At 38.2% G+C, this 19,744-nt stretch overlaps 1 protein-coding gene across 8 annotated transcripts in view; it reads right to left on the bottom strand.

Annotated features, from left to right (window-relative positions):
• GPR155 (G protein-coupled receptor 155) overlaps nt 1-16,927 on the bottom strand; it is a 28,368-nt gene extending 11,441 nt beyond the window's left edge. For 3 of the 8 annotated variants that reach the window (XM_030487931.1, XM_030487933.1, XM_032919966.1), the window contains exons 1-9: nt 16,425-16,537; nt 12,200-12,705; nt 7,202-7,601; nt 5,636-5,801; nt 4,200-4,355; nt 3,211-3,294; nt 1,781-1,901; nt 404-488; nt 233-323 (exon numbers count right to left, since the gene is read on the bottom strand). In XM_030487931.1, the coding sequence (XP_030343791.1) occupies nt 233-323; nt 404-488; nt 1,781-1,901; nt 3,211-3,294; nt 4,200-4,355; nt 5,636-5,801; nt 7,202-7,601; nt 12,200-12,659 (1,563 nt within the window). In that variant the 5' untranslated portion in view covers nt 12,660-12,705; nt 16,425-16,537. The other 5 variants (XM_030487928.1, XM_030487932.2, XM_030487929.1 and 2 more) reach the window with 5 other exon arrangements.
• Between the last annotated feature and the right edge of the window lie 2,817 nt (nt 16,928-19,744).

The following is a 19,744-nucleotide window of genomic DNA, read 5'->3' as shown; positions in this document are numbered from 1 at the left end:
TCACAGTTGCCTAAACATCAAGCTGCTTGTTCAAACAAGTCTTCCTAATGGTTCATTACAGAAATACATTTTTATATCAATCTATAAGCATCCTATAACGATACTGTTATTATGGAAGCCTGTACTTCAACTGAAAGCTACTTACATAAGAAGCAAACAGAGAACACAATTTCTCAATAATGTACTGGACATGGCAGAAGTCTGAAATGATGAGAACAGAATATACTCATACCTGATATTTTCCATAGAAAAAGGCAGAGTCAATACTTGTGTTGTTATGTTCACCAACAATTAGTAAGATCCCCACCAGAAGCATTGGGACTCTGAAAGAGCAAAATAGGACAAAGTAACATATTCAGCATGCTCTCACTAATTCTACAGGAAAACATCTGAATTAACTTACCCCCATCCAGCTATGATAATAAACCCAATGGGAATCTTTACTGTTTCTCTCTTCCTCAATAGAAACAAAGAGAAAGACAGAAAACCTACAAAAGAACCAAAAGAAATGCCTTGCTTATTATTAAAAAGGAAATTGATAAATACAGAAACTCTATGATGTGACCTGCTCAATAACTATGATATTTTTCTCAGACAGACCTTCAAATAGTCAAAAATTGCTTTTCTAGTTGCATTCTGAGAAAGCAAAATAGAAACACCTATTATCTTAAAAAAATCATATTAATAATGTAACATTGATGAAGTTTCAGGACATTTTATATTAGACATCCACTCCTAAATGCTTAAAAAGGTTCACAAGTGTATAAAAGATGTTATAAGAACATTTAATACACAAGTAACTAACTTCTTAAAGTATCCACAGCAGTTGTTCCAGACTGGCGCTCTTAAGTAGCCACCAAATTATGTTGTATTCGCCTATAACATTTCTTTAAAAACTGACTAGTCCTTTATAAAGTCAATGATAAATTTAACAAAAAATTTTATGTATATTTACATATATAACTATACATGTGAGTATTTTCTGGAACAGCTTATTCTATTCACAGCTCAGAAGCTCAGCAACATTCCCCATGCTGAAGCAAAGCTAGTAGTTACATTAGTCTCTACTAATCATGAGCTACCTAGTTCAGCTAAACACAAATACAAATTACTCCACAAAACCAGCATGGACTTCTGGACTCAAGAATGGGATAAAAAAGTTTCCTGAATACTCAAAGTGTCTTTTTTAAATTATACATGTAAAGTTCTCCAAGCTTCTTGATGCATCTTTAGATTCTGCCTATTTCAAGGAATACTTTCATTAATCACCTGCACCTACAGAACAGACATGTTTTTAGAAGTTACGATTGCTATGGGAAAGAAACGTTAAAGCTGCTTTGGTATTTCCCTTCATTCTCTATTTCCTACTTTTTTGAGGCACAAAGTTTTAAAATCTACCTAATGCTAAATAATTAAAATCTTAACTCTGCATTCATTTTAAAATCGCCAATAAGATTTTGATTGCCTGAAGGGCAACCTACCATACTCACTCTATTTGGAATTGCTCCTCCCTCTCGAGAGGGTTTAGTTTTTGTTACAAGCTAGCAAGGCTGCTGTGTCTAGCAAAGACAAACAAGGCTTGACCCAGATACAAGCTTCCCGTAGTAGAAGCAGTGCCTGATGCAGCCCTGCGTTGCTGGTTTGGCACAGCTTACATGTATGCATATTTGTAGAATTACATGCACGTGAAAGGAACAATTACTCTGAAGAACACAACAAAATTATTTCAGAACATTAATATTTTATTACAGTACCTAGGTTCTGCCTAGAAAAATCATACCTGTCCACAGGTAGGTGCTATAAAGTGAGCTGTAGAGGAATATAAATACTAGGATCTGCACAGTCATGTCCTTCTCTTTAACAATGAAATTCCACGCCACCATTCCAATGCAAGCAATGAACTGAAAAGAAAGGTAAGATGCCATCATTTAAATTGGGAAAGCAGGAAAAACTGAACAATATGCTTTGAAACTCCACCCCCAGATTCACTGGAGTGTGATTTTACGAACTGGATACTTCTCATAGCAGAAAGCACTGCAGCAGTAAATTCAGTATTATGCTTATATCACCGACTACGGTATCCTATTTTCAAGAGGGGTTTTTTTGATAGAAATTATATAGCTCAGATAAACTGGGAATAAGGCAAATCAGAAAAAAACCCCTCAGAGTCTTTATATACCTTATAATAACTAAAATGTAAAGCTTTTAAGTACAAACCATTTATTTGAAATGATTTGGACATGAAGCTGAGGTCAGGTCAACAGATATTTGTTCAGCCAAGAATTATACAAGTTTTAACCTAATGACACTGTCCATATGACAGTTTTAGTACTGAAGGAACCTGAAGACAGGCTGAAATATTATGGAAACAGTAACCCAACAGTTAATTATTTATTTTTTTTTAAGATGGAAGGTATCTTTGCTGTTACAGACAAGAAATAGCTGCAACTCTCATACATGACTGTTTTTCAAATAAATGACTCCATGATCAGACCTCAGAGTTTACTATACATACATACATATATACATATAATTGGTTTAAACTACAGAACACTTTAGAAAGCACTACCACACACATGTATTACAAGTTCAGGCTGCACTCACTGAATTTAACAGCAGTTGTGCAGTTGACTTCAAGGGAAAAAGGAACATGTATGCTCTAGTTTTTTCTCAGTTTAAATAACAATTAAAATTAATCCAGAGCTATTTGGTTTTGCCCTTCCCTAGCCACCAGCTATGCATTCCCACACCCCTTCCTTACATCAGCACTAGCACCTCTCTGATCCCTCAGCAAGCTACTTCAGGGAGCTAAACCAGCATGGTGATAAGTTTTCTATTTAGCTCCTTGAGTCAGGTCACTATAGAGTCAAACACACAGTGCTGCTGCTCCTGGCGTTGCTGACTTCAGACTGGCATAAATTGGTACAGAAGTGCACTCAACACTATTAGGCAGTAAATAAAAACATATTCCAGAAGCCACTCTCCATTCTGATTGCTTATTGTTCTGTTTAAGAACCATACTTCCAACATCAACTATAATTTTCTTCAAGAGTGTATTTTAAGGCACAGAAATTGTTTAGACAAGTCACACATTAGATTCCTCTGCCCTCCACAGATGGCTACAAAGATAACAAAGACTTTTAAAAAAACAAAACTCTCTTAAAAAAAAGAGACTTTTAAAAAAACAACAGCATTCTTCTTTCTACTGACCTGAGCAACAAGTAGATTTGTTGTAATCATATGAGGAAGCTGTTTGTATTTCTTACTCAGAAGAACAACAATAAGAGACCACATCTGTAACAGTCAAGGAAAAAAAAAAAAAATAAAATTTAAGACTAAAACAAAACCCCCAAAAAACTCCCCAAAAACCAGTATTCTGGCAGACTATGGTGAACTTAAATATACAACAAATCTTCTTCAAAAGTTTCTTAGCAACAGGCTGGCTGTAGTTAGCTCTGCACCATCTGCTGCCAGTCCCTATGCCTAAGCAACTATGGCCAGAAGAAGCAACGCATCTTGATGTTCTCATGGTGGTGAAGTATTTCCAGAAAGCACCAAGAACCTGCCTCTAGTGTGTAAAGCCTGGTCATTCCTCACAACGTAAATGACCATAGAGAAGCCTGGCAATTTAGAACTTAAAATTCCCCACTCTCCCCTGCATCTCCTAAAAGGACCCATGACAGCAAGAGGCAGTGCTCACTTGTGGCTTCCCTTGAGGCACAGTTCCAAGACAAGAGGACATCAGTGAGACAACAACTTAAGAAAATTCCAACTCCCTCCAACACAGATGTTTTTATTTTAAAAAAGCATACAAAATAAACACACCATCTGTAGTGCCTATAAAGCCAAAAGACAATTCACATCAGACTTCCGGATTATCATCCCATTTTTTAAGCAAAGTATTTCTAGAAAGGAATTCAATAAAGCGAAATTAAAACTTTCAAGTTAAATATTTTCATTAATACTTCAGTAAATAAACATTCACTGATGTTTCTGGAGCTGAAGTTTGTACACAGCCTCCATTACTGTGATATCCAAGCATTACTAAATCAAAAAGACTTTTAACTCCTTCCTCATCCTTCTGCAACAGGATATGATGAAGATATGAGTCTCATCTATCATGACTCAATTTGCTGCTTATGTACTAACATACCCTGTCATGACATCATGCTTTTTTATTTCACTTCATCAACACCTACCAGAGAAATAAGGCTGACAATACTTATGTCAAAGCTAACATTTTGGAGTGCAGATGCCAGTGGGTTGGGGTCCATAGATGGAATGGTCAACAGCCATGCAGAAACATACATAATAGGTGCGGACACAAAAGTGCTTATCACCATGCCTGAGGTAATCTGCAAAGAGTCAAACAGAAATAAGAACAGAGTTTATTCACATCTCAAGCTAAATGACCTGCTTTCAGGAATACAATCACTGGCAAAATTATACCTTCGAATTAAACATACATAGAGCTTTAACAAATCACTGATTTAGAATTCGAGCCAGAAAGTATCCATTTTATACATACAGTTAAACTGAAAATTTTAACAAGCTTCTGAAATAGTAGGAATAGAGAGCTCTGTACTACAAATTCTCACAGAGCTTTTTCATGGACGTTCAATATTCTAATAACTACAGTCTAGAGGTGGATTTACAATGTCAAAATTCACTTTTGGATGCAAAAATTTACATCGTAAATAAATAAGAAAACATGTAGTTATGCAAACACTAATATGCACCAATTCATAGGAATAACCCATAGATTTACATTTAAGTGATTTCTATTTTGGCTTCTCATTGTCTTTGTTTTCTAGAATTCGCGTAGTATGGAAGTATAAATTGTTACTCGTATTCCAGATCTCCGTTTTAAAGAGATCTTCTGAGTGTGCTGGGCACAAAATTCTACCTTGTAACGTTTACTTTTAGTGTCCTTTTCACACCCCCCTCCTCCCCCTTTTTCTTTAAAAATACCCCAACTGAACAAACAAAAACCAGACAACATCAAAACCAGTGAAAGTCAACAAGAATGTTTCAATGTCACTTCAACTGGAAGAAAGGAAAGAGTTATAAAATTTGTATTTTAAGTTGAAAAGATATTTGATACCCTCTACTGTTTAAAAAAAAAAAAAGTAAAATGTATTTCTATTGCAAGATTTAACTGAAGGGCACCACAACAGAATCAATTAAAGCATAATTTCTTCTATAAGTTTTCAGCATTAAGCTAACACTGGTCTTACTGAAGTCAGTAACATAATGTCTGTTTTTTTCTTACAAAAACAGTAGCTCCAAGACAAGGAAACAAAACAAGACAAAACAAAAGAAAGATACAAGTTCTTTATATTTAAAGTAATCCTAGTTCTTCCTACTAGAGACACGAATAAGGTAAGTATGAGGACTTACTCATGTATGCATACTACCAAGACACTTCAGACATCAGGAAAGAATACTGAAATATATATATATATCTTATGTATCTGAAATATAATCTATATTTAAGATTTAGGGAGTACGAGTAAATCTAAGGAGTCTATATTACAGAAAAGCAAATTCATCAAGCCTACTTATTTATGTAAGTATGTCATCCACAAAGTTAAGCTCAAAGTTAGTAAATGTTTAGGAAAATCTAACTACATACAATTCCAACTTCCATATTAAATTGACTTGCAAATATTGCGACACCAGGTGCTGCTGGAAAAACTCCATAAAGAAATGCATAGTTTGATAAACTGGTGTGGTTGACAATGCTGTCACTCTTGTCCAAGAGTTCCACCATTTCTCTACAGAGAAATGGCATCATTAGTCTGAAAAGAGATGGGAAAAAAAGTAATTAAAAAAATAATTACCCAAGTTATAGCAATAGACTTTTTACTCAGAAAATGAAACAAAACAAAATGTAAGGCTTATTTGATTACTCTTTATGAAAAGCAAAATACTGACATCACTTTGAATGATTGCCTTTGGTTACCACAACATTTACCAGCTGATTAAAAGTTTTATGTCACAAGTTACACCAGAAAAACCCATTCAGAAAACAAAACAAAAAAACCCCACCACAGTAAAAATGACAACAAACTCTGGGTTGTAAGCACATTCTCTGACTGTGCAGACACGTTCTTTGTATAAAACTCAGATTTGGAAGGGTAAAATATTTTAAAAACCCCCCCTTTTTCAACTGTTAAAGCAATAGTAGCTGTAAGCAATCAACAGCTTTGAAACTTACACCACCTTTCTGCAAGCTGTCAAATAACAAGGGCTCAAGCTTAAGTATCCCATTCTGAAAGTTTTGGCCAGAAACAAACCCCTGCATCAATGCTATTTTATTTTGCTTTAGCAATACCCCAGATCTCACACAGACTCACTGAGTGAGCCTTACACAGTTAATTACATAAACTCACCAGCAAAGCAAAGAGGTAATATTAAAAAACTTCTTTTTTTTTTTTCCATGTTCTTACAAAATTTGTCATTGTGCTGGTTTACAAACTAGGTCTTTAAGTTCACTAGTTAGTTGTACTGATACTCAAATGCACTTCCAAATTTTACACTATAAACTTAACCACCAATCGTTCTGTTACGTTAATTGTAGCTCTGTAGCAAATATTTAGTTCACCAGTAACTCAGATATATTCAAGGGAAGATAATGATAGCATAACTTCTAAATACAAGTTGTCATTTATTCATGCTTAAAAGCCAGCCAGTTTGAGTGTAATGTAACTGGTTTTAAGCTGTTTCAATATAGCCGCTTCAAAGATTTACAGACAAAGCAAGGAAATAATTTAGAGATGTATTGTGTAATCCAAAGAATACACAAATGCTAATCAAATAATACTTAAAGTCACCCTTGTCTAACTATTTACCCAGTAAGTTTTAAATTTAGCTATTAAATTAAATTTAAGCTAGTAAAACTCCAAACACTCAATTGGTGACAGATGGCCTGCGGGCAGTCCATGAAGCCACAGCACTCCTGATTACTTTTCTCTGCAGAGCATGACCACTCTGCAGAGTGGTTTGTGGTCTGCTATATTTCCTTTAAAAGCTAACAATTGTATGCTATCAAAGAGTTTGGGAAGCACTCACCCAAAATACTGGAAAGTGAAAGATACTATCAATATAATGATTTTGAAAGAAAAGCCATCTGACCACTATATTCAGAGCTTAAAACATCTAGAGAACAAAATTACAAAAGTACATAAATCAAACTTACAGTTTAGCTGTGATGAGAAGGATCAGTGCAACAAACATACCCTTTGTCAGTTTTTTTGTTTGTCCCACCATAGTTAATCCAAGGTAAAAAAGTGCAGAGCCAGAAAATGAACTGCCCAGTCCATCAAGGAAGCTTTCAAGGTATTCGGGAATTTTCTGGCCAAGAATAAAGTTTGAGGCAATTCCTATGAAGACCATGAATACAATTGGGTTCTGCAAAACTCGAAGGAGTGCTAGGCCCACTATTTTGATTTTGCTGTGTGACACAGTGCGATTATCCCTCCACTTCTGGATTTCACAGAGGATAAACCCCACAGGGTTTAGCATCATAAGAGATATTGGAGCCACTAGGTAAATGTACTGGAGATATTCTGGGTAAGTGGTTTGATATAAAGCTTCAACTAGAAGACAGGAAATGAAAAGTGGTGAGTGATAACATTTCAGTACAAAAATACATTTAATTTCAAATTAAATTTTGCTGTCTGAAAACTAGAGAAAAGAAAAAATCCATTATCCTTCAGAAGTAACTGCATTTATAATCAACAGAAGATGATACAGTAAGAGAATTATACCCAATTACCACTAGGCCACAGTCATCTTATGAACACATTAAAGGCTAAAGATTAACAATCCAACTATTTTATAATTCTATGAATAGTCAACATTTACAGAAAAAAAGAAAGAAAATAACAATCCCATGCATCCTTTGAGTCACCCCCAGTGCTGAAAAAAACGTGGGTTTTTGTTGTTTTTCTTTTTTCCTGAAGTGCTTTTCCTCCCCAGAAACATAAGCGTTGTGCAGAATTAAATGCACCTTTGCGGGACACAAGTTGCTGCTTATCTTAGGGGAGTCTCACATCTCTGGAATTTAACCAGTTTCCAGTGGGTAAGTCAAGTGTGATCTTTTTACATTGATTCACTACAACACAGCAAAGCTTGATTCACTACAACACAGCAAAGCAACAACCAAATGAAAAATACATTCTCACGTAATTAATAGTTCATTCTCTGGGACTACCTGGGACAAGAGTTATCGCTGTCATTCTGGTCCCTCAAGGAACTTTAAATCATGAGCATTTGTTTTCATTGCTGCTGCATATTTCTGAGTTAAGGTAGAATTCCTCCTATTTCAAGTTAGTACTAACAGCACTTCAAAAAATCATGAAAAGACTCTGGAAAGATATACAAGATTCTATTCTAGGGTGAATTAAAAAAAGCCAACGTTTTTAAAGTAGGATGCTATCTTTTACCTGCCATATAATGTTATTACTTCCAATAATTTTCAGACATATGCAAAGTGTTGCTTTCCATTTTAGTTTTTCCTACCCTAGTGAGACAAACACATTCTTTCCCAGGCAGAAGTATCCTAATACGTAGATGCAATTCTACCTGTACTAGAAAGAATACTTTTTTTTTTAAAAAAAGAGAAGCCCTACTGAATAAATACAACTACTGGACCTTTCTGTGGATAACTTAGCACCCAAAGTACTAAATAAAGAGTAAGATCACTAAGCAGCCAACTATTGCAGGTATTTCCATTTCCCTGTATACTAAACCTGTTCTTTTTTTGAAGAAGTTTTCCCTTGTGACTGTTTTTCAAAATCCAAAATGATACCTTCGTATTGTTTAGGCATCTAGAATGACAAGATCTATTAAGTGCTAAATCAACACTTACTATAAACAGTCTCCTCTTTAGAATCAATAAACTGACATTCTCTATCATTTGATTTCCAATATATAAGAAAAGGCACTGAAGGTGCTTTTCCTCTTACATGATTAAAGCATGTATCCTACAGCTGCCTGTCCTAAAATCCTGAACAAACTACTGAGCAGGACTACCAAGTTTGTGGTTAGTTACTGCATTTAACAAGCCACTTTTAAACATTACATATATTCTTATAAATAAAACCACTTTAAATATGCTGGACACTTTTTATCTAAGTAAATTTCTTTTCTAAAACCTCAAACCTTAAAGTGATGTTTTTATGCTGCTCTATACAGAGTGCCCATTTCAATCAAATGCAACTCAATGTAAGTCACATGTAAACAGTGCTCAAGTGAAAAATGGAATAAATCATTATTTTGTTTTGGCAAAGTTAAACTGTATACTAACACAATATTTTAAGTCTGTAATTACTTTAACTGATCTGTGAAGTCACAACACATTTTCCTGGGTAGGAAAAGTGGAACCAATGCAGATTACCGAGTCAGTGGGAATCATTAAGACAGTAAAAATAATCCACAACTATCTCTGATGAAAAAAATTCTTTTTATTTAAATCAAGGTGCTTGCTTACTGATCATAACAAAAAAAAAAAAAAAAAAAGAAATAAATGATATTTTAATACTTAAAAAAAATCATTTCTCCACATTCCAGCTGCTCAAAATTACATATAAATCACACACTAGTTTTTCATGCTTAATACAATTAGCACCATCAAAGTAATAGTAACTGAGCCGTCATCCACACAATGCTTCTGCTACACCTGTGCTTTAACAATACAGCACCTGAGAGTAGATGAAAGCTGTTCTGTCAGACTTGTATCATCTCACCCAATAATAAAAAAAGCCAGACAGACAAAGCTTTCTATCATAGCAGTTCTATCTGCATGGGGGTGGGCTGCTAGCAAACTTCTGTGCCAGTTGTTTTTCACCCCAACATCACTTTGTAGTGTAGGACTGTTGTAACAATGATTAGAGAAAAAAGGACTGGTGGTCTTTGAAAATTTAACCTGCATTTTAACTTTCCTATGTGCAAATCTTTGCTAAGCAGCAAAAAATAGCATAAAAGTTATTAGAAAAATTACATGGGGTGACAACTCAGGATGTTATTTAAGAGTTCAAACTGCCTTTTAAAATATAGTGTTACCATAATACACAGATTAGTCAATACTGATTGTTTTCCTTTACAAATTTCAACTGAAGCTGCCTTTAAAAATATTTCCATTAAAAGATCAGGTTTTGCTCAAAGCACTACCTATCACCATACATAAAAGGAACAAGCAAGGCATTCTTTGTTGCCAGTCCTGCAAACATTTCAAAGAAGCCACTAACAGTAAGAGGTTTGCACAGATGACAACATGAACCAAACACTGGTGAAAGTTTAGGGATGGGAGTAGAGAAAGAACAGGAAAGGAAATAAACAACTCAAGAAATGAATAACCCTTAAGCGCTACAGTGTTTGTGTCAAGTACTACTGTAAAGCTCTTAATTAACTAAATGTTATGAATTTGGCTACCTTGTACACAGAAAAAATATGAATCATATCTTATAAATCATGAAATACTTGAAGAAAAATGTAGCCTGACAAGAAAGTCATTCAAAGTAGGAAGAATCCTTTAACTAGAAGTATACAATGGAAATATGTTCAGACAACCTTAAAATAGGGGGGGGTTGAGAGAACAAAAAAACCAGAGAAACCTTAACTGGCATTTTAATCTGGTACCATAAACAAAGACATAATCCTCACAGCCCTATTTGTGATATACTTCTGATTTTTCCCAAGAGGAATAAATCTCAGGAGATGCAAGTGAGGGAAACAGGGTATCTTCATCTAAGTAAGAAAAAGTTTGCAATTGCATTTGTCTATATCTTATACATATCCAGCAGATTTGAAGATATTAAGAAAGATTCAATATTCTCCTGAGCATGCTGCCCTGGAATAGGGAGAAAGAAACTGCCAACTCCTCAAGTAATCCAAAACATGGAGCTATTTGTTGTTACGTATAGTCTGGAACTGCACGTTAAACATTCCCTTTTGTAACTGTTTTTCAATTCTGTGATCAAGTACCTTGCTTTTTGCTTTGCCACAACAAACTTGATTTCTTTTTTTGTTCTTAACCTTGACTATTCACCAGCCACATGGGAAGCCTGGGAAGAGACAGCACTGAAAGCTGCACTGGCACCAAAGAGCCTCCCAAGGCAGGTAAAAAGCTCTGCAATTCAGACAGTAGCAGGTGGGAGAAGCCTGCTATAACTCCAGATCACTTCCCAAGTATGACAATATACATGGCTAAAAGCATGTTAACATACCATAAAGAAAACCTATAAAAAGAAAAAAGAAAAAAAGAAAAAAGGGAAGACAAATAGAAAATAGTCTTGGTATAAAATTAGGCTTAATAACTAACATTGCTTGGAATTCAGAATATAAGCTTACAAGAGGACACAGCTATGCAAGTTATACTCTGCATGCCCCTCTGTGTCTTGGGGGTTTTTTGGGTTTTCAGCTCTAGTGGACTGGTGGTTAGTTCCGTGTCCCAAGAATGGCACCACGGATGCATAAAATTCTGATCTGAGACCTGCTGCAAGTTATCACAAATCACACAGCAATTTTGCTTTTAAAAGACTGACTTCTTCCAAGTCTATACCCTAAAGCATGTCTACTGGCCACAATAGAAGAAAGATTAAGGGATAAAACATGACTGGCTACATAAATTCTAAGTTCACAAAAATCAGACGTTTCTTCTGAACAGATTTAAAGTTTGTCACACACTCCACAACCAGTAGACACTAACATTATGGTTAGATAGTCCCTTTGAGCTAAACCAAGAGGTAATGCCAAATCGGTAGAAAAACCCCACGCTACAGCTATTTGAGAGGCCACAGGTACAGGCTCATACTTTGCAAAGCAAAAGTATTGTCTTGAGGAAACTGGCTATTTCCCATAAGGAGAATTGCCTGCAGTAAGTGCAAGGTAATTTATACCAATTTTGAAATTATATTCAAAATAATTTTTTATTTTACTTTTTAATCTGATTTACTTTAATATGACAAGATCATATAGACAACAGTAGTTGGATTGTTTTAAATTCTATACCGTTTATACCAGCTGACAGTTTTCTCCCTTTATTAAAAAATACATGGTCTGAAATCAAGAAACGTGACTTGAGAAATGGCTTCGACAGCCCATCACTTCAGTTGTCAATTTCAAATTATGGAAAAATAAAAGCAAACATGTCTAGAACACTGACAAATAATTTTAAAGAAGAAAGCATACTTACCTATTGGATATCCCAGTGCAAAGTCATTGCTTTGTGTAGCAAAAATAGGGAACAAACCTGCTTTGCTAAATCGATTTTCAGGACTGGCTACCAACAATGTTAAAATGCAGACTAAGAAAAACACAGCAGCTTTGGCAATTAAAATACTGTACAGGAAGGACCAATGCACATTGGAAAAGTTAAGTACCACCATGTTTTTGAACAATAGAGCTGGGAGTGCAAAACGGGACACGAAATTTCCCAGTCCTTTGGCCTGAGTTGATGTGATGATGTTGGCTCTTCCAGCTATGTAGCCACAAAGAATTATTCCAAAGCATTCTAACAAGGCTGGGAAAAGCCTGCTTATTGACATAGAGGGAGTATCGCTGGTGGCATTGAGTCCAATTTGTCCAGGCAAAGAAATAGACGTATTAGCTATAGTTGTGAGGTTCTCTGCATCGAAATCTGAATAGCTATCCATTTCCTTTAGCCACCTCTTCCAAAAAAAGAGTATGAAATGATCTCATCTGTAGAAGAAACAAAAGCTTATATTAACTTCCAAAACTGTGTTTGTGAATATTTACAGTATTAGGCTTGCTGACAGAAGAGTTTGCACTTACAAGTGCATTACAAATAAATAATGAGACAAATAATACGTAGCTAGAGAAACAACTCTGAGGAAAAGGAACACTGAAAACTGACTCCGTACACACATTGTCTTCACACATCTTCTTGTAACTCCACACAATTCAACAAGACGATAGATGCTAAAAATCCCCAATGAAATTTGAGGGTAACACTGAAATATTAAAACTAAACATAGATTGGACACTCAAAAAGCAAAAAATCTGTTGGAAATAAGGGAGATAACAAGGATTTTTTAATTTATTATTCTAGGATCTAAACACCATTTAGAATAAATTACAATCCTTCAGCACTTTCCAGTCATTGTTTCAGAAAGCAGTAATTGCTAATTCTTAGTGCATATTCCTTGCTTTTCTGGACTGCCATTAGTTAGTTAGCCTAATTAACTTGCTAACACAAAAGCACAAGACTCTATATATTCGTCAGCAGCTTGCAACCTTCCTTACCTGCTCAGCTTACTGTCAACTCTCAATTACAATTCTCTCATACTCTTTGCTTTCAATGATCAAATTTTCAGTTTTCTAACTCCTTTTGTTTGCCCTAGGATATCTTATCTCATGTCCTCCTTAAACCATGTCCTATCTGGTTCTTTTTCCTTCACAATAAAAATACACTTTAAACTCCCAACATTAAAATCCTATCCTTGGCCTCTGATTAATACTGCTGTTCACCTCTGCTTCCATGTGCCCAGCTTTACGTGTGGGCAGCAGACCTCCTTCACCTCCATGTTTAGATCCTATTTAAATCCAGGTTCTACCCCTGAAATAACACTTATCAGAATGCTAAGAGGCCAAAATCTTCTTAAACTCTCAGAATTCGCGTTCCATCTTCATCCTTTGTGACCATCATACACCTTTATCATAATCATTCTCATCCTGGCATTTTGCCTTTCCCATATCTTCTGTAATTACAGCACCTCTTAACCGTCCTCCCATCTCTACTTATTTACATGAGAGGATCCCTCTAAATTTCTCAGGGAGCTCCCTCCTTGTCCCTCTTTTGCCTCCCTAATCCTTTGCTACACAAGCCCACGCTTTTAAACCAAAAATCGTGCCTAAATTAATTAAACACCTTTCTTCCCTCTGTATTAAAAGTATTATTCCTCCTCATAAAATCACTACAAAATATAGAAGTACCCTTGTCCCCATTTTATAATACAGGACTTAAACAGATATGGAGAAGACTGACTCTTGAATTGTATCAGTCAGTAGCACATGCTAAATCCTGCATCTTCCTCACTAGATCAAAACTGACATGGATATACACCAACATATCCTACAACTACCTTCTGTGAAGTGCCACAGATATTCCTGCAGCCTTCCTTCAGGCTATCTTCACCTTTAACTTCATTACAAGGGACCCCATAAAGCCAGTCAGACTCAATTTTTGGTGAACCACATGAGTTTCAAAGAAAGAAACTGCATTACAGCAAAAGCTGCTCAGAGGGCTTTGAGCGTGAATCATCTCTTCAGCTCCAGAGATGCGTGCATCCCAAAACACTCACATTTAACACAGATTATCTGTTGCAGAGCAGTGGGTATTTTCCAGAAATTAAAGCTCTTGCACAGTGTGCTGCTTGACATAGGAAATACATCTCTCAGCCCCTTTTGCTCTATAGGACACATGCATTTACATAACTGTTGTCAGATTATGTAACTACTAATTGCAGATTTAACATACAGCCTCATCATACCTGGGGCTTCACTCAAACTAGCATCTCATGTGAGCGAAACGCCTTCAATTCACAGTTCTTAATGAAATCAAAGATATTTATCTGATGCAAAACCAAACCCTTATATATTCTACACAGAAACCCACCTGTTCTTACAATAAAAGTAAGAAATTAACTAGTCAAATGACACTAAAATAAGGAAATTTAACACAAGTCCAAAGGAAAGCACTTAGATTTGACTCCATAGGACATACGATTTGTGGTTATCCCTTCAGGGATTGAGGATTGAGATTCGAATCCTTGAAAACTCAGCCATAGATGCATCATTGGGAACTGCAGGTCAATAAAGACAAAGCTTTTAGTCAACAGCAGATAAGGCAGCGTTATTCCTGCGTCAAGCGTAACTGCTTGCAGCCAGACTATCAGCTTGCAGTTGTAAAGAAGGATATTACAGCCAGCACGAGAGGAAGCCTGGTACGAAGACCAACAACAGACAGAGAGCAAGGAACAAGTGCAGTTTACAATGAACTGGAGCACTGATATTTGCCCACTTCTCTCGTAGGTTGTCAATATTTGTAAAGTGTTAAAATTCACCAGACCAGAAACTCCAGCAGCTGTGAGTTAAGCAACACCAGGTTCCTCTCCAAGCACCAAAATAGAGAAGTCATCTCCTTTTCCAGCAGGAAAATCCCCTTTGTCTTCTTTTTTAACGATAGTCAAAGACAGTATGAGAGAATAGAAGAGAGAACCTCAATGTACATCTTCCCTCTGGTGTCTCACTCTCAAGTTTCCACCTGATAATCACTCTCAGGATAATTATGGTCACACTGGCAAGGCTATGCACATTGTTCATAAATTATATCCCACAACTTGACCTCATTTTCTACTTTAATGCAATGTAGAAACATCCCCAGCATGACACATTATTTTATTCAGAAGGCTGAAAGTAGAATGGGGCAGGAAGAGTTCACATTCTGGCAGCTCTAGCACCTCATCCTCAGCTCAGATGAGAACATTCCATATGCATTTTCATGTAAAAATTTACACAACAAGTCAAACAGGAAGCAACTTTAGAGAGTTACAATGATAAAATTACGTGGGAAGAAGTGATTATCACAGTTCCTATTCTTGCAAGTTAACCACTATTTTTCTTATTCTCTTTACTGGTCTAAGAAAGCAAATAGAGGACAGTATTATAACAACAATTAACCCAAGAAGTGGGCCACCCCTAGCTTGAAATTCGACAATATCACAAGAAATATCAGACTTTAGTGCCCCTGAACAGTTGTATTTCAAGATCACGTTTCCTTTTTCACTTCTTTTTTCTATGCTGCCATTACAGACAGCACCTGGGCAGCAGAGAAGCAGGGGAAGCTGCGTGCACAGGAAGCCTGGCAAAGCTGGGGCCTGTCCTGAGCACACGACTGGCAGAGCTCGCAATGGCAACACTTAAAGCTGCACCAAAATTTGTCAGTGCGGGTGTTCAGACAGGACCAAGTGAAGCAACAGTTGCCAACAACACAAAATACAGAGCCAAAAACCAAAACGGAAAACATACCTTTCAATTAGGCTCATCTTAGGGCTTGTCAACACATAAATACATACTTGTGAAACAAACAGCAAAATCTTTTCCAAAAGACAGATTATACTTTATTGCCAGCACCCCTTTAAAAGCTCCTTACCCCACTTGCCAACTAGGGATGGAACATCGTTTGACTTTGAGCAAGAAAGCCACAAGAAAACCAACGCCTAATACCTGTCCCCTTCCTGCCCATCACTGCCCTCCTTTCCGTGGTCACCCCGGCTACAAGCACACAGCATTTTCACTCAGAGACACCCGAGAGATATAAAATAACAGCACTGCTCCGTGTGACAGCTGTCTCCTTAGAAAATAAAGCCAGAAGTCGGGGGAAGGAGCGGGTAGCTTACCTACTTAGCTTTTGGAAGGCGCCTCGTATAGGGTACGTATAGAGGATTTGTACTCTGCCTAGGTGAGAACCTCTCCAAGGCCGAGCCCGCCGGTACCGCGGCCCAGGAGGGGAGGGCCGACCCGGCCTTGCCCGCCCCGCCCCGCCCCGCCAGCCGGCACTCGCAGCCGGCAGAGCAGCCGGTGGGGCCGGCCCCGGGGCGGCTGCCGCGCACCGCCCCCCGCCGCTCGCCCCCTGCTCCGGAGGCCAGGCCCGGGCCGGCGCGGAGCAGGGCCCGCGGGCGGGCTGCGGGCGGGCAGGGGCGCAGGGCTGCGCGGCGTCCGCCGGCGGGGGGAGAGGAATCAGCCGCAAGATGGCGGCGCCGCGCGGCCAGGCCCCTCAGCCGCCGGGCGAAGCTCTCCACGGCCCGTGTGCGGCGTGACCCCGCCGCGTCCTTTACCCCGAGGGCCGCTCTCGGGAGCTGCCTTCCCGGACGGGAGCGGAGTGAGCTCCTGCCGCCTCCGGCTTCTCCGCGCGGCAGACCGAGCTCCCTGCTGCCACCTGCCCTCAGCCGAGCTCAAGCCCCGGTCCGGCGGCGGGGCGCTGCCTCCCCGCGGGGGAAAAGAGACTCGGGGCAGGGCCTCCACTGTCACCACTGGGGCAAAACGCAGCCCCCGGCTCCAGCAGGTGCCAACGCCGGGCTCACCGGCCTTTATCTGCCCCGGCCAGGGCTACCGCCCTCAGCTCGGCATGGGCCGATAGCGGGCTGGGCCCCAGCCTTCCTGCCTGAGGGGCAGCCCTCAGCCCTACGCTTTGTACGCTAATTCAAACCTTTATAGCAGTTAGAGTACTTAAAACCAAAACGCCATGTTTTCCACATGGCATCAATTCCCCAAGGCTGGTAGCAAGTCAGTGATTTCCCCAGTAAAAACTAAGATACAGCTTTCTCGCGGCTTCCCGTTTGTAATGCAGTTGAGGAGACAGCAGTTCACACTGCCCATTTTCTAGAAACTAAGCCAGATACTGCTGCAGCCAAGAGAACACGTGTGAAATTGTCTATTGTATACTTTCTTCTGTCGCTTATTTGACCTAAACCAGCTTGTCTTACTTGTTAATTTAGCAGACATACGGCAATAGGTGTTTAACTGGAACAAGTGAGCTTTCCTGGCAGACATGGTGCCATCCAGAGTATACATGTTCAGTAGTTTCCCCCCTCCAAACCGGGAACTTCAAGCAAAATAAGAACCGTTCCTCTTTCACATAACACGCAAAGGAGACCAAAACAAAGGGGAAAGGCGAACTATGTTACCAAAAAAAACCCTAAACCAATACATGATTGCCAGTTTATGAAGCGCTGTCTCAGATATGATGTAATACATTCACCCATAGTCAGTTCGGTTTACAAGGTCTACTGTCAAAATGCTTGCACAAGCCTTACCTGAGAAACAAGGCAGGTACTATATATAAAGAGCAGCAACATCAGTAGTAACAACAACAAAAAAACACACCACCACACACTTGAGAGAATTAAATGATAGGCCAGGAGAGGGTTAAGAAAATTCTGTAAAGAATGCAGACAGGCATAGAAACTTCTGGGAATAAAAATGACTGTTGGAAACTTTTAGAAAATACTATATTTTTGATATTGTGTGTCTTCTTTAATTTAAAGGTACTGATGCTTAACGAGTTAATTTTTGTGTTGCTGCATTAAAAATATATACACTTACTACAGACCCCAACTGACATTTAACAGTGATGCTGACACATTTGTTTGGCACCTGACAAAGGCCACTTTGAAACTGATTTGGATTTGTTTTCAAAAGTACAGTATAATGGGACCTTTCAGATTTTTTGGCTTTCTTCCTTGCACGCTTCCTTATAGAAAGGACATGCCTTAAAGGGACATGATCTGGGGAGTAGCAACAGAGGCATACTGGACTGTACTAAGAAATCTTGACACGAATTTATGCCTTCCCTGCTCTTGAACCCATTTCTTCCTCTTAAAAAGATCACTGGTGATTCAGCATTTAATAAAGCATTTAAAATATGATCATCCTTCGCTGCATTTTTTAATAAAAGCATAAATTTGGCTGGATAGGCTGCTCATTGGTTGCTACTGATATCCACCAACCAACAGCATGTTTGTCCAGGGGATGAGCAGTTATACAAGAGAGGGCTGGATTTCCACCTCAGCTCTTGCATGTACACACTCCTAGATAAGGAAAGTGCACTTGACCCAAGTCTTGTGTTTTCTTTTGTGGAAAACTAAGGAATGGAAATATTCAAAAGTATGGCATTATAGTACGAAAGGCACATGATGAGATAAAAAAAATTTAAATAGAAAAAATACAATTAAATTATACTTAGAATTTAGATTAAAATTGTGGGAATTATAGCTGCTGTCAAAAAAAAAAGGGGGGGAAAATTATATGCACTAAAATAATTAGGAATTAATATAGCATATTCTTTGTGTTCTAGCACCCTGCATTTATAGTAGAGTTTACTTTCCTTTCAAGATCATTCTAAACTAAGGGTGACAGTCATGGACACCAGTTCTCATGGAGTTTCATCCAACCCATAGAAGTATCTGAAAGCCCCCATTCATTAATGAAAACCCCAACATTTGAGCTAGCAATGACCATAGCTAATAATATTCTAAGGTATGGGAGAGGCAAGTTTTTTGTCTACAGACTACTGAGGGGACAGATTTATGGAGTCCATCAGCTGTTGATCACAGCTGTCCTCTACCACTGGCAACTCAACTTCAGCAGTTTAACTGTAGACCACAGAAAACACCATTACTGGCATGGCAAAGCCAAGCTTTCTAATAGCTACTAAATGGACATAAAACTGAAAGGTGTCTGCAAAATCTAAATTTGATCCTCTTGAGCATCCCCATACCACCCATTATGTAATCACAAACTGCTTTCCTCCTTGATTTTTGTTCTGTTTCTATGCAAATTGGATGTTTCCATCCATTTATGTGCTACCGAAGTAGTCAACCAAGTGTATGGGAGAGACAGTTCCTGACTTTTTGATCCAGGCAACAGCTCAACCAGTGAAAAGCAGCTGGAGCAACCATTACGTGAGTTGTCCTGCTGACCTGTGGCTTTCGTCATACTCGTTTACCTATGACAATTACACATACACAGGATGGCCCCACACAGGAACTGCAAGAGGCTTAGCTCTCAATGAGAACAGGCATCAGATAATTTACCATTTAAGATCTAGCAGTGACTGCATGCAAACACTTTTTTCAAAGGCATACAATTGAGCCAGTTTGGACAGATTTTCAGGGGACCACAAATGTATCTTTGTACTTGATGTGAAGGCTGCTTTACT

The sequence above is a fragment of the Strigops habroptila genome, chromosome 5 (assembly GCF_004027225.2).
Source record: "Strigops habroptila isolate Jane chromosome 5, bStrHab1.2.pri, whole genome shotgun sequence".
In the NCBI taxonomy this organism is placed as follows: Eukaryota; Metazoa; Chordata; class Aves; order Psittaciformes; family Psittacidae; genus Strigops; species Strigops habroptila.
Note: the sequence above shows the minus strand (reverse complement) of the source record. Positions and strands in the feature narration are given on the sequence as shown.